This window comes from Brachionichthys hirsutus, chromosome 4 (genome assembly GCF_040956055.1).
Source record: "Brachionichthys hirsutus isolate HB-005 chromosome 4, CSIRO-AGI_Bhir_v1, whole genome shotgun sequence".
Classification (NCBI taxonomy): domain Eukaryota; kingdom Metazoa; phylum Chordata; class Actinopteri; order Lophiiformes; family Brachionichthyidae; genus Brachionichthys; species Brachionichthys hirsutus.
In genome coordinates, this window is record NC_090900.1 from 14,234,175 (window position 1) to 14,257,268 (window position 23,094).

The 23,094-nt window shown below is 46.8% G+C and overlaps 1 protein-coding gene across 1 annotated transcript in view; it reads right to left on the reverse strand.

Moving 5' to 3' along the window:
* abca2 (ATP-binding cassette, sub-family A (ABC1), member 2) overlaps positions 1 to 21,597 on the reverse strand; it is a 36,929-nt gene extending 15,332 nt beyond the window's left edge. The window contains exons 1-24 of the mRNA XM_068761059.1: positions 21,525 to 21,597; positions 17,950 to 18,043; positions 15,997 to 16,108; positions 15,173 to 15,336; positions 14,876 to 14,997; positions 14,472 to 14,573; positions 14,155 to 14,313; positions 13,777 to 13,995; positions 13,254 to 13,627; positions 12,561 to 12,720; positions 11,478 to 11,606; positions 11,211 to 11,378; positions 10,263 to 10,359; positions 9,934 to 10,107; positions 8,773 to 8,875; positions 7,995 to 8,109; positions 7,429 to 7,619; positions 6,666 to 6,816; positions 6,357 to 6,561; positions 5,067 to 5,231; positions 3,206 to 3,386; positions 2,243 to 2,455; positions 1,170 to 1,366; positions 366 to 539 (exon numbers count right to left, since the gene is read on the reverse strand). Coding sequence (XP_068617160.1) covers positions 366 to 539; positions 1,170 to 1,366; positions 2,243 to 2,455; positions 3,206 to 3,386; positions 5,067 to 5,231; positions 6,357 to 6,561; positions 6,666 to 6,816; positions 7,429 to 7,619; positions 7,995 to 8,109; positions 8,773 to 8,875; positions 9,934 to 10,107; positions 10,263 to 10,359; positions 11,211 to 11,378; positions 11,478 to 11,606; positions 12,561 to 12,720; positions 13,254 to 13,627; positions 13,777 to 13,995; positions 14,155 to 14,313; positions 14,472 to 14,573; positions 14,876 to 14,997; positions 15,173 to 15,336; positions 15,997 to 16,108; positions 17,950 to 18,043; positions 21,525 to 21,590 — 3,835 coding nt within the window. The 5' untranslated portion in view covers positions 21,591 to 21,597. The remainder of the gene's footprint in view (positions 1 to 365; positions 540 to 1,169; positions 1,367 to 2,242; positions 2,456 to 3,205; positions 3,387 to 5,066; positions 5,232 to 6,356; positions 6,562 to 6,665; positions 6,817 to 7,428; positions 7,620 to 7,994; positions 8,110 to 8,772; positions 8,876 to 9,933; positions 10,108 to 10,262; positions 10,360 to 11,210; positions 11,379 to 11,477; positions 11,607 to 12,560; positions 12,721 to 13,253; positions 13,628 to 13,776; positions 13,996 to 14,154; positions 14,314 to 14,471; positions 14,574 to 14,875; positions 14,998 to 15,172; positions 15,337 to 15,996; positions 16,109 to 17,949; positions 18,044 to 21,524) is intronic.
* Positions 21,598 to 23,094: the final 1,497 nt, after the last annotated feature.

A 23,094-nucleotide genomic window follows, 5' to 3' on the forward strand; every position in this document is an offset into this window, starting at 1 on the left:
ATCGGTTAGCTACCCGAAAGTGAAGCTGCAGTATGAGAGTCAGAAACTGTGAATCCGAGGCCGTGGTTCTTGGGTTGGGAGTATTTAGTGTGCAAGTGACAGGAAAACAGACGATGAGATCGTATCCAGGTGCGTCGGTGCAGCACCAGGAGTATTCTGGGTACTGTGTCGAGTCGGAAGACAAATCTCTCTCAGCCTTCGCCGCTTGCAATAAATAACCGCCACACAGTTATTGTGCAACGTTGAACAAAACTCTCCACAAGGCGCAGAAGTAAACAGGTGACCATCATATAAATGAAAAACACAAGAACATGACAGAAATGCGCTAACTTAGCGTCCTGCAGGAGGACAAACTGAAGACGCACCTCGGCCTTCACTCTGCTTCTTAACCAGCGTCAGCTTGTATCCGTCGCCGTAGGTGCTCTTCAGAAAGAGAGGAGAGCCGCAGCACTTGAGTTTCCCGTGCGAGATGATGGCTATGCGATCGCCCAGAAGGTCCGCTTCGTCCATGTGGTGGGTGGACAGCAGAATCGTGCGGCCTGGGGCAGAGACGGAACGCACAGGTGGTGTTTTCAAAATGTTTGTAACTGCTTTTAACTTTGTGTTGCTATCTTATTTTCTCATGTTATAACTGCAATTTTAGTTCATTATTACTATTTTGACAGAGCTACGTGTGCATGTTTGTATGTGTGTAGTTTGAGTGTGGATGTGTGTTTGTGTGTAAAGAGAGAGTATTTTTTATTTTATTCTGTTTGTTGTTGTTGTTGTTGTTTTTTCATATCTGCACTGCTGTTATTTTGTTTATGTTTTGTTTTGATTGAGGACCCTCTTGAAAACAAGATGGTTTCATCTCAAGGGGTTTTAACCTTTCAAATAAATAAATGTAAATGTAAATGTGTGCACCTCAGAATCATTCTGTGACTACAGTCGTCAGTAAAAGCGTCCTTTTGTGCAGAAATTGTGTTTGTGTTGGGGGCTGGGGGGTAAATCTGTTGTGCTAAGCAGTTTAAACTGATCTTCTTGATCTGGGTGATGAAAAGTACATTTTGCCATCATACCTAGAATACCCGTGATGTCTGAGACGAAGGCTTGAAGGCCGTTAAGTTCAGTGCAATAAGAGCTCTTAGGATCTAAAAGCTTCATTCAAAAGGCTTCAACTCCGCACTGACCTTGTTTGTACTTTAGGATGAGGTCCCAGATGGCCCTCCGGGCGTAGGGGTCCACGCCGGCCGTGGGTTCGTCCAGGATGACGGCCCTGGAGCCACCAACGAAGGCGATGGCCACAGACAGCTTCCTCTTCATCCCCCCAGACAACGTCTGCACTAAGCTGTGACGCTTGTTGGATAACTCCAGGTCCACAATCATCCTGGACACACACACACACAAAGTAGAGTTACATGTTACACGGAGCCGATTCAAATGTCGTCCCTCCCCGAGACAAGGCACGCCCAGCTCCAATAACAGCCATCAGGTCGCTGCCTTCCCCACTAGCCTGTCTAAAGGGACTCTGCTCCCCGTCCCAGTGTATTTCCTGTGTGTCTGAATGCCTATTTTTCTTTTGTAAACGCATTTGAACGTCACCCAGTGTATTTCCTGTGTGTCTGAATGCCTATTTTTCTTTTGTAAAGGCTTTTGAACGTCACCCAGTGTCTCGTCGCCTCTGCCTGAAGCGGTCCTGAATTAACACCAACCCACAACGGTCCAGATCTCGAGCTACGGCTATCCGCTAGCTGCTGCAGGCTGGAGATCTGCACCTTCACGAGAATTCCAGTGTCATTTCCACTTCAACAACAATGCAGGACTATACCACTAGTACTCTTGTTACTCCTAGTTTTCTACTACTAAACAGAGATGGCTTGATTTTCTGCTAATCAATTATGATAAATGAACTATAAAAAAGAAAAACTTTATGTCTTGAAAAAAAAAAAAAAAAACAAGCCTGTTCCAGTCTACTTGAGATTGTATCAGATGGATAAAGAGAAACAGTGGAGACAGTTTCAGTTGTATTTTTGCAAGCAATCAAAAACAAAGCAACTTTATTAGTATGCTTTTTTGGTGACAAATATTGTTAGGTTGAAGGTACAGGTTACTTCATAGCCAACGTGACATCACCACCAGATGGCTTGCTCTGATTGCATTCTGTAGCTATTTGCTTTGTCCTTGCTAATAAAGTTTTATTGCATCTGTCTAACTGTCGGCGGTGAACATGAATTGCTTGGTGATGCAGCAGGCCTCTACTGACTTGTCCATCTCCTTGTTGATGTCGTCTTCCGCCATGCCTTTCAGCCTGGAGTAGAACCACAGATGCTCTTCGACGCTCAGCTTATCGAACAGGACGTTGTGCTGAGGACACATGCCCAGGTTCTGGCGAATGCGCTCCATCTCCGTGCGGATGTCGTGGCCGTAAATGGTGGCAGAGCCAGAAGTAGGCGGGAACAATCCTGTCAGGATGGACCTGGGACAAATCAGTGTGTGCAAATCAGTGTTACGCTGTGGAACAGAGTGAGACCTCTCTACTACAGACAGAGACGGTAACGCATGACATCACTTCCTGTGACGCTATTGGTTGAATTCTGGCTAAACAGGGAAGCAGCTTGGAGCTAGTCGCACGAGTCTGTCTGCGCTGTGGAAGTATTCTGAAGGGGACAACAACAACCTGCCGATTGAGCTGCTGTTCATTTTATTTTAAATATTCAGATTTAATATTCCCTGTCGCACTAGTCCAAGTCCAAAGTGAACAAAGTATTTTATTTATGACTTCAATGTTCAAGCTACGCCACACAAGAGCTCTGTTTAAGAGTTAAATGTTGAAATAAGATTAATAAAATTAAATATAAGGGACATCCTGGATCCGTTTTTGACTCATTTTCTTTCTTTTTTTTTTTAATGTATTAAAGAAGTATTGGATCGGGACTGAGTTCAAAATCAAATGACTCGTGGTCAAAAAAACCTGATCATGACATCGTTACTTCCGACCGTTGTTTGTTCCGGAGTTATTGGCCGTTGAAGAGAGGCAGATTTCAAAGTCAGGGTTGGCAGTGAATGTTTGGATTATTAAAAAAAACTTATTTAGGCATGAATGGCACTCAAAGAGTTAAGTGACTAAAAACATCCTCACAAAATGAAAACTGTTGCTGTAGCTGAGGATAATTCCATCAGCATGGTCTTTCATACATACACACAGGCACACACCCCACCCCCTCACATTGTCGTGGTCTTGCCAGCGCCGTTGTGCCCCAGGAAGGACACCACCTGATTCTCGTGGAGGTTGAGGCTCAGTTTGTTCAGGGCCAGTTTGCTGCCCGTCTTGTACACCTTGGTCAGTTCGTCTATGCAGACCACCAACGGCAGGTGGCTCGGCTCCTCCTCGATGCCCCGCATCTCCTCTGGGGTCACAGAGACAAAGAGAGACATGGCGTTGATTGGCTTCTCAGCATTGCCCACTTTGCGTCTACATCATGTCTTTCACGACGTTCTGAGTTGGAATGTGACGTGTGGACAGATATATTCCAGCAGTGCCCTCTAGAGATATTTATTATTTTTTGTAATAAAAACATCCCCCTTGAATTATCGTGGCGGGGGCAGCTTTAGTGCCCGAATGATCCCTGGAGCTACAGTATGAGGTCGGGGGCTTTGTGCTCCTGGTAGGGTCTCCCATGGCAAACAGGTCCTGGTTGATGGGCCAGATTAAGAGGAGTTCAAAGCCCTTCATGTGTGATACAAAATGGAAGACTGTAATGCGCAGCCAGGGCCCGAAGGGGCCTGAAGGGTCGGGGCTCGAATGCAAGGGGCCTCTGCCCACGGGGTTCAGCCGGGCTCCACGTTGGCTCCACCATCGGTGGACTCGCCACCCGCCGGGGAGCCGTAGGGCCCGGGGACAGAGACTAGCTCTTGGGCCACGGTATGTGACCTCGCTGTGGGGGGGGGGGGGGGGGGGGTTGAGAGGTACCGTCTAGATATAGTCGGCCTCACCTCCACCCACAGCTCGGGCTCTGGGAACCACTTGAGAGGGACTGGGCTCTACATTCCTCTGGCGTTGCCCGCGGGGAGATTAGTTTAATGTTCCAGTTCACATACGTTACTGTCCGTTGCTTTCAGTGACTCTGAACCTTTATGTTGGATGTATTTTTCTGATAATAAGCTGTGTCCAGCTTGACCAGTTCATGCTCGGCATGTTGTTGGATGTGCTGCTTTATGCTTTTGTGATAATGACTGTGTATTTCAGCAAAATAACTCTCCTTTTCGGTCAATTTATCAGTCCCATTTTATAAAAAACTCACTTTCCCATGTTTCTACAGTAAAATAAACCATCCGGTCAATCCTTCGTAGTTTGTGTAGGTCTGTAATCACCTCCTGAAACATGTCTGGAAGAAATCTCGCCCGGATTTCGTGCACATGCGTGCGTGCGTCCCTGTGTCTGCGCTCTCTTCACCGTCATGGTTAAGAGGAAGCTGAGCCAAAAGGCGAAGCTCTCCATTTAGCAGAGTGGATAAAATTAAATTTTTGTGGTAATGTTCTGGCAAAAATTGGCAAAAATGTTTTATTGTGTGCTAAAAACATCCCTCACGGGTTACCATGGTAGCGTGCTCGCTGTCAACGTACTTTTGTTCCGGGTTTAGAGCGTTTCTGGCAGAGCGGTTTGAGACAGAAAAGAGGGATGCTGTCCTGCAGCATCTGTTTGAGACAGAAATGAGGGACGCTGTCCTGCAGCATCTGTTTGAGACAGAAATGAGGGACGCTGTCCTGCAGCATCTGTTTGAGACAGAAATGAGGGACGCTGTCCTGCAGCATCTGTTTGAGACAGACATGAGGGACGCTGTCCTGCAGCATCTGTTTGAGACAGACATGAGGGACGCTGTCCTGCAGCATCTGTTTGAGACAGAAATGAGGGACGTTGTCCTGCAGCATCTGCTTGAGACAGAAATGAGGGGCGCTGTCCTGCAGCATCTGTTTGCTGTTTGTAGACTGGCACAGATATTTCATGTAAACTTTATACTGAACAGTTTCAGACATCCTTCAGTGGATCTAAAGATAATACAATAGTCACAGCCAAATTATCACTATACCTGTTCTCCGCTGGTCCATCGCACAAGCCTGATCTTCCTCCATCACGCTAAGCCGGGTAGCCCCGCCTCCACACCACGGCCAATCCCAGGTCTCAGCACGCCCGCTCCCTGACCAATAGGACCTCTGAAGGGGAAAGTACCATGGTCGAGGCAGGCCATACATTCCTATAAAAGAGAGAAACACGTGTATGCTTCAATCTCTAGTGCAGGGGTGTCAAACTCATTCTCTCCAAGGGCCACATTAGCATTATGTTTGCCCTCCAAAGGCCAAATGTAAACCGTAACACAGTAAAAAAATGTAACTAAATGTAATGTAATTTAATGTAAAATAAATGTAACTACTCCTTAACATTCTGTTAAATAACTATTTATTTTTTATTTAACTCTTTAGCCGCCACAGTAATTACAATAAAATATTCAGTTTTGATATACAGTAACTTGAATAAAGGAAGATAAAGCCATACTGTAAATGATAAAATTGATAAGTATGAACCAAAGTTTGTGATGGGAATAAATTAACACATCTAATAATGTGGAAAAGTTCCATTCAAATGCAATCATCACGCAGGAAAAAAGATAATCAAAACAAAATCAAAGCAAAACCAAAAATCCACCACCTTTTCATGGACATGCGCAAACCAAAAAAACCAACCGAAGTGGGCAAGATAAAGAATATTCCCCGAGTCAATGCTGCGGAAAAGACGTCACTTTCAGGTTCAGCACTGAACAGCTCCATATGTATCCGGCTGGAGCTGTCCAGTGCTGATCCTGAGCTCCATATGTAGCTGGGATCAACATTTCAGCACATGCTGGAAAAAACAAAAAGTTTTAATAACTTTCAAGAGTCACCGCCAGCAGATTCTTGATTTCCTGACTGCAGCGTGTTGCTATTGTTATTGCCGTGTTGCTGAATTTTTCCATTTGATCAGTTCACTACTTAAGTTACAAACATTGCATATTCAATTGTATAGTTGTAAAAATATATGGATAGATTATTGCTGTTATTATAACATAAATCCTTTCAATTGATCAGGTTAAGAAAACCACACTACTCCATCGATCAATAATCAAACTCATTCAAGTAAATAATATTAAATGATAAATAAATAAAAATATCATCCAACACAAGTTATGGCATTAACTTTGTTCAATACTCTTTTGTCACAGTTCAGAGGGGAAGAACTGCAGAAGAACCAACAAATGTGGGTAGATTGACTGAATGCTAACATAGCCTACATGCTGATCAGTACGAACAGGATGGTGGGGATTCGGCGCAGAATGGTTTCCTACCTGGATGCACAGCCTCTATGTACCAGGTGAGCACGCCATACACGCCGGCATCGATGATGAGCATCATCATGGATAAACCCAGGTTAAAGTCGTCGCCTTCTACCGGCGACTGACTGATGGTTCGCCACTGAATGCCAACGCCGGCCACCTCGTACAAGGCAAAATACTTGGAGCCAAGTCCGAAGGCTGTGGTGGACATGAGAGACTGGAGGAGAGAGGTGAAGTTTCGATGATGTCACAAGGAGCAAAGCGTTAAACGGACCAAATGCAGTCAGATTCAAATGAAGAGGGAGAAAATAACATTATTACAGCAATGCACTTCTCAAAGGCCGTGATCTTGTCATGGGCCACCTCCTCCCTGATGGCCACATACATGTAGGGCACGTAGCTGAGGAAGTAGATGATGCCTCCACAGGCTGATGCCAGTTTGGCCTTAGAGTAGATCACCGAGACCAAAAAGCTGGAAAACAACACGGAGTTCAGCAGAGTGAAGATTTATACACGCCAAAGGTCAAGGTCGGAGCCGTGACGATGTTTTCCTGACTTTCTACGCACATATCAATTTTAGAATAAAAACGAATTGTTACGTCTTGACTCCTCCCCTTTCTGTGTTACTCTGACAGCCTGTCGTAACTCACAGTCGTCGTTAAACGAGGACCGCGTGTACTTAAGTTGAGCAGACTTTGAGTCCAGAATAAATACATTTCGCCCTTTCATTGTTCGTAGGTGTGTTTTGGTAATCAGCGTTAGGGTTCTACGCCATTGTCCACTCCCTCCACAAGGCAGATGCACCTAGCCGATACCTGATAGAATGGATCGGTACTTCTGCAGAGGAGTAACGGCTCACATTAGAGGCTGATTTCTACTCCGTCGGGGATTGTGCTGTCGGGCTTTGAGCGGGATGCCAATTTACACTCCTCTGTGCTTGAATACAGCCTCAGTAGGCAGAGATGGAGGCCTGCAGCTGCTGCTAAGCTAACGCGCAGCTTTCATGCAGCCGGTTCGTCATTTCTCAGCAATCAATGACATTCTGGCATTAAAAGCTGGGGGTTGAGCAATGAGAAGATCTCACCAGAACATGATGGTTGCCACAGCGTAAATGGTGAGGAAGAGCCAGATGATGAAGGCGTTGCTGTGGAGCAGGACCCGGCCGTACTTTAAAATGGCCGTCAGAGCGGTGACTGAGATGGACAGCTGGACGAAGCCAGTGATGAACCAAGCCACCCAGTGGACAGCGTTGTTCAGGCCCATCATCTTCATCACCTGATGAAGCGGCGCCAGAGTTCGTCATTTATGTATGTGTGATATTAGACATTATATTCTGGAACACCGCTGTAATATTAAAGTCATAATAATTAAACAGTCGAATAAATGCAAACAAAGAATTCTATATTTTCCTCTAATGAACAAATCCCAAAGTCCATATATTGAATACATTCTCCTAATAAATACAAGATTTAAAAACACCTCATCTTAGATAAAAACGGACAGTTTCATTTTAAAAGGGGGACTCGTTTCCTGGAACAGCTGGTCACTGCAGTCGCGTTTAGAGCCGACGGCTCATTTCTCCCTCCCGACTGATAGCCGTGAACGAAGACGCGAGAACAAGAACAAGAACTTCCTCCCAGTAAGACCAACCTCTTTGAGCCGGTGCTCCTTCTCAGCCACGATGTGCTGAATCATCATGGCCACTGAGTAAACCCAGGAGATCACCATGCACAGAGGCATCATGTGCTCAATGACAAAGAGGAAGCTGAAAGACAGCAGCAACACAGGCAGGTTTGCAGTTGAGTTACACTTGGCGTAGAAAGTATTGATTCACTAAACGTAGTGGAAGAGCGCAGGAGAAACAGCAGATGAAGATAATTAATAGAGCGTTTACAGCAGCGGGCCCCAACCGTGTTCCTGCCATGGACCGGTTCTTGTCTTTTAATCCAGGGTTCTGGTGTCTCTGTGCCGAAGCCGTTTTGACCCCTTCATTGCTCGTTAACGAAGCTAATCAGCTGTTGTTGTTTAACCCGAGTTTTAAGTCTGACTCCTGGTTTGTCTGTTAAAAGAAGTTTTCTTTTCTTTCTCCTCTTCTTAGTTGGACTTTCCCATCAGCAAATAAGCTCTCTAAAGACATTTGTTTTTTAATTTGATTTTCACTATTTTACGTCTGTTTTAGTAACGTATCACGTAAAGCATGAAAATTCACAGGCGAATGTCTCAACCCTAACCCTAACACCATTTAGACGCTAATAATCGATACAACGGAAATTGTATACATTAGTTCTTCTTTATGTGTGGCCCGGTAACAAATGCCTCATGGACCGGTACCGGGCCGTGGCCCGGTGGTTGGGGACAAATACAATGACGCCGATCACTGGTCTACAACGTTCTAACATAATCAGAACCATGAAACCCCGTTTCTTACTCGTCTCTGGTGTAACACGGGTACGGAAACATCTGAACGTAGTTTCCAGGTTCCACCACGTCGCGGCCGACAAACATGTTGATGATGGCTCGCTCTATCATGTCTGAGGAAGGGTGAGGATGGAGACATAACGTCAGACAGAAACAGAACAGAACTATGCATTTCATTTACAGCCTAACAACCTAAATGAAGACTTAAATCTATCCAGTTAAGTCTTCATTGCTCCCCTGTGGACTCACCACCCGCAGAGGGTGTCTTGGGGGGGGGGGGGGGGGGGGGGCATTGGGATGAACGGCCTTCCCGATCTCAACGCGAGTGCTGTTCTGTTATTGGACTTCTGTGCTCGTCACAGTTTGTCCAGAACAGACATCTTGTTCGAGCACAGGGATGGGTCGTTCACCCATCCCCTACGGTTTCTCAGTGGGTGGTGAGTCCGCCAGAGGTCGGACCCACGTCGTCCTTTCGGGCTGAGCCCAGCGGAGTCCCGTGGGCATAAGCCCATCCATTTGCATTCGAAGCCCGACTGCTGGTCCGAGTGGACCAGAGCAGCTGCTCGGTTCTGGTTACGCCATCCGGAGTAGGGGGTCCGGGGCACTTTGCTGAGGGCTGTCCGGTCCCTGTATGATCAAAGCAGGAGCTTGGTTCACATTGCCAGCAGTAAGTCAAACCTGTTCCAGGTGCATGCTGGACTCTGGCTGCTCCCCCATATCAAGCGGGGCTAGCTGAGGTGGCTCTGTTCTAGATGCCTCCTGGAAGCCTCCCTGGGGAGGTGTTCCGGGTATGTCCTCCGGGGAAGACCTAGGACACGCTGGCCGGCCTGTCAGTTCGGAAGCATCGCCACCATCATTCTGCGTCACATGAGCTGAATAAAAATGCTGCACCTGTGATGATGCACCTGCATCATCACAGGTGCAGCATTTTCCCAGAATGCATCCTGCTCCTGGTAAAACAAGCCACGTGCGTCTGGTGCCACAGAGGACCGATATCTGGATCTTGATTTGTAGCAGAGGCTGCTGCCGTCTGCAGGTTGCACTAAAACAACAAATCCAGTGTCCAAACCTCTTTGACTCCAACTATGGCAGGAGCCCAGCAAACATGAAACTATCAAATGACGGCTCATTATACTCAGTACTCAGGAGGCATTGTATGAGAATCACTTACCTTGGATCCACACAAAGCCATACAGGAAGTAGAATTTCCCCCCGGTGTTGGGCCCAGGGCGCCAGTAGGCCCGTCTGATTTCATTCGTCTTCTCAGTAAAGCTGGAGTTTTGTCTGATTTTGTACAGAACATGTGGCGGCAGGGAGCCATCTTTGTTAGTCTGGAAAATCACGCCTGGGAAACAAGTGAGTTTATATGTCAGTCACAGGGTCAAGGGTCAAGCCAGATGACTGCTGCAGCTAAGAATGTCCTACCATGCATGTCCTATAAATGGCTTTGCAGTTTTAACACGCTTGTTTTACAGGAACAGTTAATCTATACACACTCACTGGCAAACACCGAGACGTTGTCCTGGTAGGCCTGGTTCAAGGTGTAGTTGACAATGCTGTCCTCATCGGGGAAGCCCTTGAAGACGTCCACGCTGACCTGGAAGCACAGGAAACAACACAATGAAGCATAAAAGCCTGGTAGCCACGGGCCTCTCCCCGGACAGATAATCTGGTGCACTAAATACAGCAGCAGAATTAATACCACTATCAAAATGAATTATTTAGTCCTGAAATGTATAATTAATAACAAAAGAGTTGTGGTCTGTAAAAAGAAGCAGCCTCACTCCCTCACGTAGCAGCAGGAACAACCGCTCTGTCGTTTGTTATAGGATGTGAGGGTGAGATGAATTATTTGAAAAAAAATATTTTTTTAATTGCTGACAATTTCTGTTTTTCTTTTTTTTTTAAATCAAAATGAAGTCTGGCGAACAATAGATGCGTTTTCTGGGTGCTTCTTCGTTTGTGCGACCAAATGATAAAAAACATAATTTAACCCTAACCCTTTATGCCCGAGATCCATCCTTCAGAAGTCATCAATAACATTCAGAGATTACGTCTCCATATCAGACCAAAAAATCTATACATATCCAGTGGAACCTCGGTTCTCAAACGACTCGGTAGTTCTCTTTGTTCTCTTTAGCTCTTAGTCGTGGATCCAAAGAAAGGCAGCAGTAAAGAACAACCGTTGAATAGAAGAAGGAAATTATCGCCAAATGTGAACATGCCGTCCGTGTCTGGGATCTCGCTGCAGGACGGGATGGAGGAATCAACGATTTCTACTCTTCTTAAGAACCGATTCGTCCAGTTTACACGATTTCTTAGGAGAAATATAGTTTCTGTATTTGAGAACCGCGGTTCCGCTGTACACTGTTCATGTTCCGTCTGCTGATGGAGCGCGTCGCCCCAGATTTAGACCAGGTGGAACTCGTCTGTTCCCGCGGACACAACCTTCGACATGAAGCGAGTCCAGCCACAGGCGGCGTTGTCAATGGTGTCGAGCTGCTCCAGCAGGGTGGCGGTGCTGGGAAGGGTGTAGTTTCCATCCACCAGACCCCGCGTCAGCTCACCGTCGGTGCCGTTCAACAGCTCCGGGCGGTGCCGGAGCTCGGAGGAAAGCTGGAGAGGGATGACAGCGAGGAGGACACGGAGCCAGGCAGCTTCGTCACGGTTCCTTCACACATTAGTCGTTAATAAAGAGGGAACGTGTCGGGCTACCTGCTGCAGCCACACCCGCTGGTCGTGCAGCCGACCCTCCTCCAGGAAGCTCCTGAGCTGGGCCGAGATGTTGAGCCACACGTGGGCGTAGTGCGTCACGTTCCCGACAAATGCAAATGTCTCATTAGCCTGAGAACAAATACATAAATAAAAAGCCATGACTTTGAGTTCAACCATCTTCTTCCTCTCTCTGCATCGCTCACAGCTCGGTTTCATTTGTGCTAAATCAGGGGTCAGCAACCCGCGGCTCCGGAGCCGCATGTGGCTCTTTAGAAAATAAATAATGAGTATTTAATTCAATGTATTTTATTTTAGTTTGTTCGTTTTTAAAATGTAACTCTAAATTTGAAGATTATGGTGATTATAAATAATACAAAATAAAACGTATTCAATTTTTTTGTCGCTCATAATATAGGTCACAACCATCGACATATATCCGGCCACAACCGCCAAATTGCGTGCGATTTCTTGAACTTTTCGACCCCCAGGTAGGACAACTATGGATAAATCTAAGAAAAGAAAAGTGTCTGAAGAAAACAGAACGTTTAATGATACGTGGGCAGATACGTTCGCCTTCAATGCTGACGAGACGGGTTTACCGGTACGCTTAATATGTAATAAGAAGCTAGCAAACAACAAAAAGTCAAATGTCACAAGACATTTCCAGAATAAACACACAGACTTTGCTCAAAAATATCCCAACGTCTTTTTTCGGAGTTCAAAATGTTTTTGTTGCGTGCAGAAATGTAATTTCACTTCTCTGTAACAGTTCATTGATTCATAAATGCAACACACTATAGTTTGTTTATACATATATAAAGGTAAAAAACGATGATGAAAAGATGCAGCGTTGTCTTCATTTTAAATGTCAAAAGGATTTCGTGGCTCCCCGTGTTTTCTCTTCTGTGGAAAATGGCTCTAAATGGCTCTTTGAGTCGAAAAGGTTGCCGACCCCTGTGCTGAATGCATAACGTGCGACGGATAATCAGGCGGCTTCGTGTCTGAACTGTCGTTTTTTTACAGTAACCGATAACCCGCTAGCGAGTTGCTCCGCGTCTGAGTGAGAACATTATGTCTGCTTGCCTTCTGAATCACTTTGTCCACCTGGGAACCGATGGGGGAGTAAAGGATCTTGGGATTTGCAGTCATCAGGTGAACCAGTAGGCCCAGATTCCTCTGCTCTTTGCTGGTGAATCCAAGAGAACTCATGTTCCCCTGCTTCAAAGCCTCCGGCTCGATGATCCTGCAGCAAGACCGTTCGGATGAATCCACATTAGCTCCTTGGTTTGTCGTTTCAGCTTCATTGTTCTCCAACCAGCTATAAATGGCAGGTTCATTTCTAAAACGATGGAATACGTTTAATAAGCAGCCTGACGGATTGTAATCAGACTAACCATTTATCCATCATATCTCTGATTCAAAGGACGATGCAAAGAAGAGCACAGCTACAGAACGTCAGATCGATGAGAGAAGAGCGGAGTGTTTTATTCTAGGAGCAAGTCGCCTTCAAAGGTCAATATTTACAGTAACTATTCTGAATCATAATGTCAATAGCCGGCCCCGTTTTCTATTTTTAGATTTACAGCCGATACTAAAGGTTGGTGTTTGTTTGCGTTCTCGGCCCCTCCCGGGTGCCGCTGTGTCGAGCGACAGGAAGCCGTCTTTGGACTTGCATGAAGGTCAGGAAGACGGAGATGCAACCAAAGAGGAAACAGTAAGCGTTGGAAAACGTTCCCGTTGAGGTCCTTTGGTCCCGTTTTGGATTTCGTCACCTACCTGTTGTTCCCACACAGAATCGGCTGCAGTCCGGCCCAAAGTTGAACGAATGCTGAGAACTGAGAGTGAGGGTTCTCTGCTTCCTCCTTCCCTCCTCTTCCTCCTCCGACACCCCCCTCTGGCCTTTCCTCCCCCTCCTCTCCGGGGACGTCAGTCGTGTTGGGCCCCCAGGTGGTGGTGTTAAGGGGCCAAGACACGTTTGTGGGCGGGGCCGGAGCTTGTCCGCCGCAGGCTCCTTTGGGCAGCAGACGGGCCAGACTAGAGAGCAGGTCCACGTCTCTGAGGAGCCTCTCAACATCAGCCAGGTCCTTCAACAAGACCCTGAGGCGGGACTGTGAGAGGGGAGCCAACGAGCTGGGCGGCTGCAGGTGAAGCTGGTGGCGGGAGGGGGCGGGAGAAGGTGGTGGGGGAGGGCATTCGTAAGCCAATCGGAAGCCACAACAAGTTCAATCTGTGTCGTATGATAAGAATACTAAAAAACAAGAGAAGCTTCCCCTTTTCATCCCCGACCCAAAAGCTGTACCTTCTCAGTCACGCTGCGTGTGTTGATCTGCTCTCTCAGTGCAGCGCTCAACAGCCGGAAGTACTCTGACCTTTGACCCTCCTCTCCTCTGCAAACTGCGCTACGATAGGCCCGCAACAAGGGCTGCTGCTTCTCCGGCACAAACAGGATCTTAGAGAGCGGGTTGGCCCCGCCCTCCCCGCAGGTGAGGCTCTCCAACATGGCTCCCGTCAGGAGGAGCTCCTGTGGAAGACAGGACGGGAAGGAACGAGGCTGCCTTCCCCGATCATTCGATGACGGGTAAAACGTTGTCCTCCCTTCTTTAGGGAACCAGAACAGTCTGATATCTGATGGTTCGTCCAGTGCAAGCAGCAATGAGAGCGTCTCTTAAAGGCCTACCTGCTGGTCTGCTCGCTGGCTTCCTGTGACCTCACCGAGGCCAACGGCCTGGGACATCAGCCTGAGCAGCGCCCGTCTATGAGCTGCATCCGTCGGGTCACCTAAGGCCTCGTGGATCAGACCTCCATCCAGAATGTCCTCACCTCTCTGGAGTTTCTGCTGGGGGGGGGGCAGGAAAAGCAAGGAAGACAGTGACCTTAAGAAAATACACAAATGATCAGTAGCAAAAGAGTTTCACGAGGAAGGTGGATCAACCTGCGTGTGTGTGTGTGTGAGAGAGAGAGAGAGAGAGAGAGAGAGCGAGAAAGAGAGCTTACCTTGACATGAAGGACTTTTTGGCTGCTGTTTTTCGCCCCCTGAATCAAACTTCGAGCTCCTCTTCCTTCTCTGAGCGACGTACCAAAGATGAGACGATGCACCTACAACACACACACACACACACACACACACGCAAACACACACACACACATGATGACCCACTCCCCTGCGTATTACTGCTACCATAGCACACTCTCATGCCGTGGCTTCCTCCATTTAGCACCTTGACACAGAGCGACAGGACAGCGTGTTGTTTACGTGCGTGTTGTTTACGTGCGTGTTGTTTACGTGCGTGTTGTTCACGTGCGTGTTGTTTACGTGCGTGTTGTTTACGTTACTGTAACATTAACTATTGATCCCGAGTAAAGCCAGAGTGACGTGCGGGTTAAGAACAGCTGATCACCTCCCTCAGGCTGACTGGAGAGTCCAGCAGCAGACTGCTGGTGGCGTCGGACAGGGAAAGGTTCTTCACCAGGAACTGATGGAAAACCGACTGATTCTTCAACACGCTGGCCAGAGTGAAGCCTGCACACACGCACACGCACACACACACACGGCGACACAAGGCTCAAATGAAGAGGTGACGTCATGCTAGATGCTAAATGCTCGTTTCCTGTGACAGTCCACAGTGCATACGCCGAACCTGAGAGCATCGAACCCTTCACACACTCACTGGTGTGCAGAGCTCTGAGGGTTATACCTTGGCTTTGGTTGAAGGTGTCGTCGGGCGGTAAAGGGGCGGGCCTGAGGGTCTCCAGGTGATGCTGCAGGGTGTCCAGCTCCCGTCCCAAAGCCGGCCAATCAGCGGTGAAGAGCCGATTCTGCTCAACCACTTCGCTGATCCGCTCCAGCAGCTGGGTCACGCTAACAGCGGGACAATTAGACACGAAGACACAAGTTATTCTGAGGCAGCAGGAAGTCCATCAAAAGTCACTGGTGAACATGGAACATGTTACAGAGCCGGAGAGTCTGAGCATCGCCTCAGCGTGATCCCACCGCCGAGATCTCCTGGTTGCATCAGGAACCACATCCTCCTTGGATCGACACCGTCCACATGGTGATCCGGATCAGCACCAAACGGTTCTAGATTGTTCTTTGTGTCTTTATACACCAACCACGAAAAGTCAAAGTGAATCAGAGTTGATTTGACTTTTTGAATCCTAAAATGGGTTTTAATGTTAAAATGTAATATCCGGATCGCTCCCACAATTTAATAGGACGTATTAAATTTATTATGACTGCTAACAGACAAACGGCATCAGAAACATGACCTCCTCCTTGGCGGAAGTAATTATAAAGAAATAAGAAACAAAATGATGCTAACATTAAATTATAATTCATCTGAAATTGATCAATAGATTTTCTGAGCTAGTGATTCCAGGTGAGGAGGTGATTGGTGAAGACGGCACAGCTAATCATCATTTGCTAATTTTAATGGCAGGAAGTAAACGATCAAGCAAAGAAACACATTGATCAAGACAAACATCTTAAAACCTACGAGCGTCACCGTCAGGCTCGACTCACGTGGAATTCTTGTACTGCAGGAAACCAAATTCATCCCTTTGTCCATCTGGGCAAAGGGACTGCATGATGGGGAGGATGCCAGCCGAGGTGAGGGGCGCCGCGCTGTAAAAGGCTGGATGTGGGAGGAGCACAGAGGAAGGAGATGGAGAAGGAGAAACCAACAGGTAGAGCAGAAAGCCACAGATCCAAACAGGACAAAGAGCGAGCGAACAAGAAGAGGGGGAGCTCCAGCGCTAGAGCTTCAGAGGAGAAACCGGAAGCTGCTGGTCAGAGAGGCTGCAGCATGGCGGCGCTGAACGCGCACGGAACCGATCACAACCCTCGCAGGGTGGAGAAGCAGCAGAGACCAATGAAATGCAGACATCGGTAATATGCAGTTAAAATCTGAGGCTCGTCCTCTCTGACCAACTAGCTGAGAACTGAGTCAGTAATGACAGTTAATCACGTCCCCTTGACCGTGAATCACAGGAAGACGGCGTTAGGAATACACTGTAGGTGTATTGAGGCGACATTCACACGGAGGCAGAGCAGAATTCATTCACTCAGAGGCTCAAACACTAAATAGAAACACTGAAGTTCAGATCGGGGCAATTGAGTATTTTAAGATTCGTTTTATTTGTATTGTTAAATGTCGATGATTTATGTACGAAGGACTTTCAACGGAAACAAGACCGAAAGGGCTTTTTAGAAATGCTCCTCTTAGACAGGATGTGTGACTGTACTTGTACTCTAACATTCTATCTAATAAATATCTTCATCTTCATCATCATCGGCAGATGTGGACAGAACAAACCCCCGGACAGATGTGCAGCCGGGAGCCCCTGGACGGTATGAGCCGCTGAGTGACTGAAACGTGGGTCAGGGTTAGGCTGACACGCCCTCATTGGTTCATTAGATTAGAAGACCTTCAGATGAATACAGCAGCTCAACCAGGGTAAAGGAACGACAGCAGCACTTACACACTGGTGCATCCGACACGATGACAACATGCATCCCACCCAGGGAGAAAGAAAAACAGCCAGAAAAAAGGAAGACAAGAAACATCAAAATAAATTGGTACAATGGCTCAACGAAACTAAAAAATATGTGTTTAAAATGCAAACGACAAGAACTATAACACATCGTCACGACGACAGGGAGACATAAAGCATCACTTTAAACATCAATGCATCCAATAGCACTATGTACACACACACACACACATGTTAATGGAGAGAGAGAAAATCCTAAAATGTAATTCCATCCATCATTTATCACAGATTTACCTGATTATGAACATTTAGCCATCACTGGAGATACTAGAGGATATTGTAATAATAATTTATATTAAATCCCCCCCCAGTAGTTGATCACAGATTATTTTACTCATTTCTGTGGCGCTTGCATCGTCTGCCTGACTTTAGAATCCTCAGTGTGTTTCTACAGAGCCATTAATTCAAAGTATTTTATTACCTTTCTGTGCTGCTAAACAGCAAAAGTCATCTGCGCTACAAACGTGGGCAGCAGGACCGACACTGAGGAAGTCGCTGGGACGCATCCCATTTCGCTCAGCAGCCGCACACGCTAAGCGCATTAATGAGTGGAGCTGCTCCACCGTGAAGCACAGGAAGTGTGGCTGCTTTGATCCGCTTCAGTTCTATTTCCCTCCAAATCCAAATACTGATGAAAGATCTGCTTCTCAATGAAAGTCTCGTTTTCTGTCCCCTGAACGAATGCGAGGCTTTTCATTTCAAACACATTAGACATTTTATTAAAGGTGTATTGCAGGAACTTTACCGGAGAAAAGGGGAACAGATCACAAAGTAGGCCTCGTTTCCGGTGTCATCCCTTTCAGTGGACAATTTCATGAGTTTATAAAATGCATGAAAACGATATGATTTCTGCTATTGTAAACGGTGCATGTGTGATGTAAGGAAAGTAAACCTTTTAACTATCCCCGTTCCGTCTGCCTACCTTCCTTGACAGGAATCGCTGGCTTCTTCTGCCTCAGACCCAGGAGGATGAAGAAGAGGACGAGTGGGATGAAGATCTCAAAGGCCAGCACCCACTGGAAGAGAATGGTCAGACAATCTATGTTAATTACACTGCTAATTAACCTGTTAATTACACTGCACTTCCATAGAAACCAGGTCACATTTTACATTTGGTACAGTGATCATGCAACTTTGGTTAACATCAGTCATGGTTCCTCGGGGAGGGGAGGAGAGGGGAGGGGAGGAGAGGGGAGGGGAGGGGAGGAGGAGATGCAGACCTCCTCTTTGAGCTCACCCTCCATGAATTGTGATACATTGTCACATGAGGACAATGAAGTTCATGAGGATGACAAAGCTGCATGTTTAACGACACAGTGTTGAGTTGTTGAGCACAACTATGGTGGCTTTGTGTTCTTCACACACACACACACACACACAATCAGTACACAGCTGGTATGTGTTTCTGTCTGTAAACAAACTACCATGCAAACAGAAACTAGAAAGACAATCAGAGATTGCAGACCCTCGCCTCCAATAGACTCTTGGATCTTGTGAGACAGTAAACAGGGCTTCCGGATCAGAGGGGCCAAACCTGCTCTAGCTTGCTGCTCCGGAACGTACTACAAGACTCCTTCTGGACTCTTTTTCCCATCATGCCATTCGTGTCCCTCCCTCTTAAAGTGGCAGTTTACAGCACAGGCACAATTCCAGATGTAAAAATAATTCTAGAATCTGGATCCAGATCCGGATCAACGCCATTTTCGGGGAGGACCGAGCCACGGACAGACCCTTGCTTGTGTAAAAATTACAAGTCGATTGGGTCACTAGTTTTTGAGTTATGCGCTCGGACAGACAGACAAACAAACAAACAGACAGACAGACAAACAGACCCAATTGCAATACCCTCGCCTCCCCTTCGGCGAGGGTAAAAATTGGTCTTTACATTTACATTTTATATCACATCCAGACTTGTTGGGAATGGGCTCGTAATACAACTTATTGTCCTATAAAAAGAAGGCAGACACGTCTCGACGCACGAGCAGTGTTCCTCTCTTTGCCCACACACACTCTCTGAGACATCAGAAGAGTGTGATGCGGCACAGCGATGAAGAGGACGTCCTCAGAGAGGGAGGCCATTCGCTGCCTCTCAGCACACAACGGATCTGTGCATCACATTCGATGCATGCGTTTGCACAAAAATCCTACAATTCTGCGAGTTGTGTTCAACACAGTTCACAGCGTCGCAGAAATATTATTGGGTGCAACAAACACGGCTCTCGACCAGGGAGAGCCGAGTCAGGGCCCTCGTTGTGTACACAATAAGAGTTCCTGTGTGCCCAAAGGTGTGTTTGCCCAACAATGAGGTGTGGTCAGATTGTTTCCTGGTTCCTGGTTACCTTCGGGCCTCACAGCAAGCAGGTCACAGGTTGGAATCCGACTCGCGGCTTTTCTGTGAGGAGTTTGCATGTTCTCCCCGTGTCTGTGTGGGTTATCTGTGGGTTCTCCGGCTTCCTCCCACCACCAAAAACATGCAAATTAGGTGAAGTAGTCCCATTAAAATTGCGTATGATCCCAAAACCCATTCTTTCTTAGAGTTAGAGTTCGGAAGAGCTGGAGGAGGGGTCTGGGAAGTGTGGAGATCCCAGCTGGGACTGTTGCCTCCATGACCCGGCCCCGGAGAAGCAGAGGATGGATGGATGGATGGATGGATGGAGGTTACTCAGTCCAACGTTGGGCTGATGCTCCTCCAGCTTCTTGATCTTACGGCAGATATTCAGGGAAAACAAACGAGTGTTCTTGCAGGTTCCTCCTTTGAAGCAATGCTTGGTGGATTTGATGTTTTTGCTTGAAAATGTTGCTGGAGTTGCTTTAATGACATCTGCAGCAGCTGCTAACTGGAGCTAACTGGAGCTAACTGTTTCTTTATAAAATATGATGCCATTTAAGCGAAAGAAGGTGAATCGAGTTGTGCAGTTGTGTTTTCATAAGGCGCCCAGATGATTGAAGCATATACAGGCGAAGGAAGGACCCGCTCATGTCCCCGTCCAATCAGAAGAGAGCATTCCGAGAGGAAGCAAGGCTTGCAAGAACCACGGCGAACAAAAGGCTAGTTCAATAAGGTAAATAAATAACGGATTAATAATTGGTGAAGAACTAAAATAGAACTGCAGAGGTGGAAATAAACGGAATAAAGTAAAACTTTACCTCAAATAATGACTAAATAAAAGCACGCAGCACACGTGCACCTTTATGCAAATAAATCCTGCATGAATCGGGGCTGTGACGTCGTTGAGCAGCAACCAGCACGCAGGACGCGACTGATGCCGTTTCTATTTAGTGCCGAGTCACAACCCAGAAACGCATGACTCGGCGGTTTCTATTCCGATTTCAGAGGATCCCGGACGGATGTCCGGTGACTCCTTTGAGTTGGATGTCTGAAGGTAGATGGGCTAAAAATAGCTGGCCAACACCCCTGCTGCAGACACACACGCACACACACATGCACACACGCACACGCACACACACACACACAACGCGGAAGGGCCCGGGCTGACAGGCAGGAGGATTTCTGGTGGCTAATAATAGAAAGGATTAAAGGATTCACAATATGCAGGCTCAGACAGCACAGCTGTGGAGGTCACACATCTGGAGGAGGCGCTCCTCCTGCTCCTCCTGCTCCTGGTGACAGTGAGTTCTGGTGTCTCATGCAGGATGAGACACCATCGAGAATAGATTCTAGACCAGGGGTCACCAAGGCGGTGCCCGCGGGCCGTGGTTTCTCAAGAGTTTGTATAAGATAAAAGACTTCTGAACAAGTCTTGTTAAAACGTTGTTAATAATTAGTGTGAGTAATCATTAAACATGATCAGTGTGTTTACATAGATCGATATCATTAATGATTAATGGTACATTTTTTATTTTGTGTATCAAACTGGTAGCCCTTTGCATGAACCGGTGCCCAGAAAGGAGCCCTCGGCTTCAGAAAGGTTCCTGACCCCTGCTCTAGAGGCGCCGGGTTCCATCGGCTCCTGAATAATAACCGAATATCCTTTGATGTTTACGCTGCTGAATGTCATAACTTTATAAAGTTATGACATTCAGCATTGAAGCATTTCCCTCAATGCTTTCTTACACGCACACATGCAACAATTATCAGTCGCCTGATTCCTGTGTGTGTGTGTGTGTGTGTGCGTGTGCGCGCGTGCGTAGGTGTCTCGTTTTTAAGAGAGGCTGAACACGACTTGGGAATAAACACCGGATTCGTTTAACAACAACAACAACCTGTTTGACAACACGGTCACACGCAGAGCCCGGCAGACCTCCTCCTCCTCCTCCTCCTTCCTCCTTCCTCCTTCCTCCTTCCTCCTTCCTCCTCCTCCTTCCTCCTCCTTCCTCCTTCCTCCTTCCTCCTCCTTCCTCCTCCTCACTGAGATCTCTGCGGTGTTTCTCTACTGTCTGAATGAAACACATTAGCGCACAGAAACAGCTGCTGTCTTCCCCGGAGGAACCGAACCGAACCGAACCGGCGCTCCGTGATGAAGAACAGAGTCCTACCGGCCCCCTCCTCTTCAGGGAGACGTTCTTCCACAGCAGGAGATGGAGCTGGTGCAGGAATTCCATTTCGCCTCCGACTTGTGCTTCGGCGTGGATCCACTGACTGCTCGCCCGCTCCGAGGCAAGCAGTCCGAGCGCGGCCGAGCCCGTCCGAGCGCGCCCGAGCCCGTCCGAAACCGTCCGAGCCCGTCCGAGCCCGTCCGAACCCGCCCGAGCCCGTCCGAACCCGTCCCGGCTCTGAAACGTGTGTCTGACAGTGAGTGACGCTTGTCTCCCGGTGAGCCCCGGTTGAAGCCGTAACGGGACCGCTTGCGTCTCAGGATTGGACACACAACACTGGCGCGTCGGCACCGTGTCGGGTGCGCATGCGTGAAACCCCGGATTGGTGCGTATCGCTTTAACAAAAAAGTCACGTGACCGACACAGGAGTTGTGTCGTCCGGATGTGCCGCGACAAAAAGGAAACAAAATGTATCGACTTGTTGCGGGTTACATTGTTTGGATTCCCGCTTTGCTCCCGTTCATGGATCGTTCTCGGGAATGTGTGAATTAATCCATCTTTAGTGTTATTTCATATTATTGAACACTTTGGTTAATAAAATAAACATTTTGACTCTGAATTTTATTGCACAAATGTGCTTTAATTTACATTCCAACTCGAGCATTTACACAAACAAGCTAAATGTGAACCTTCACATGAACAACTTCACTCAGCAAACAAGTTGAGAAAATGATATTATACAAAGATGATCAGAGACTCGCAATGGAATAAAGATTAAATAGGATTCCTATTTATTCCTCATTTCCAACAAGTAACTTTACAGAAGGACGCTGAGACGTAACATGGAGCTTCAACAGAAATAGATCAAACGCTCTTCTTAATATCATGTTTGTCTAATTTCTTATTTGAATTTAATTTAATGTTTTTATTTTTTTATAACTGGGCGAATGCGTCATTATTCAGATTCACATCATATCATATTACACAAACGACCTTGGAGTTTAATTACAGTGACAATAATATATTAATATATTCTTTAGATCTGAAATAAACAGAAAAACGATGGGCTCTAAATAATAATAAAGGTACATTAATCAATAGCACAAGGGATAAATGCAGATCTGTTCATTCCTGGCTGTGTGTGTGTGTGTGTGTGCGTGATGGAGGCCACAGCTGTTCCTCAGGCTGTTTGTTCTGGATTACATTGTTTGAACGTTTGTTGGACTTTGACTACGCTGCTTTACTTGTTACTAAATTCTATAATTTCTCCATAAGATCCACCATAAAGTCACAGAAAATGTCATAAACCCATTTTCTGTTCCCTAAAAGTACAATTTATCTCTTAAGCTGGTCCACAAATTGTCTACTAAGTCCTGTTTTATGTGGAAATACGCTTAAAAAATGTCCAATTAAGAACAGAGCCGGATCCCCAGTCCATGCAATCTACCGATGCACCAGCAGAGGGCACCAAAGCACCAAACATAAAAGACATTTCCCTTTAAGCGACGTTCCTGCGTTGGCTTCATTCATTCATTCATTTATTTATTCATTCATTCATCCATTCATTCAT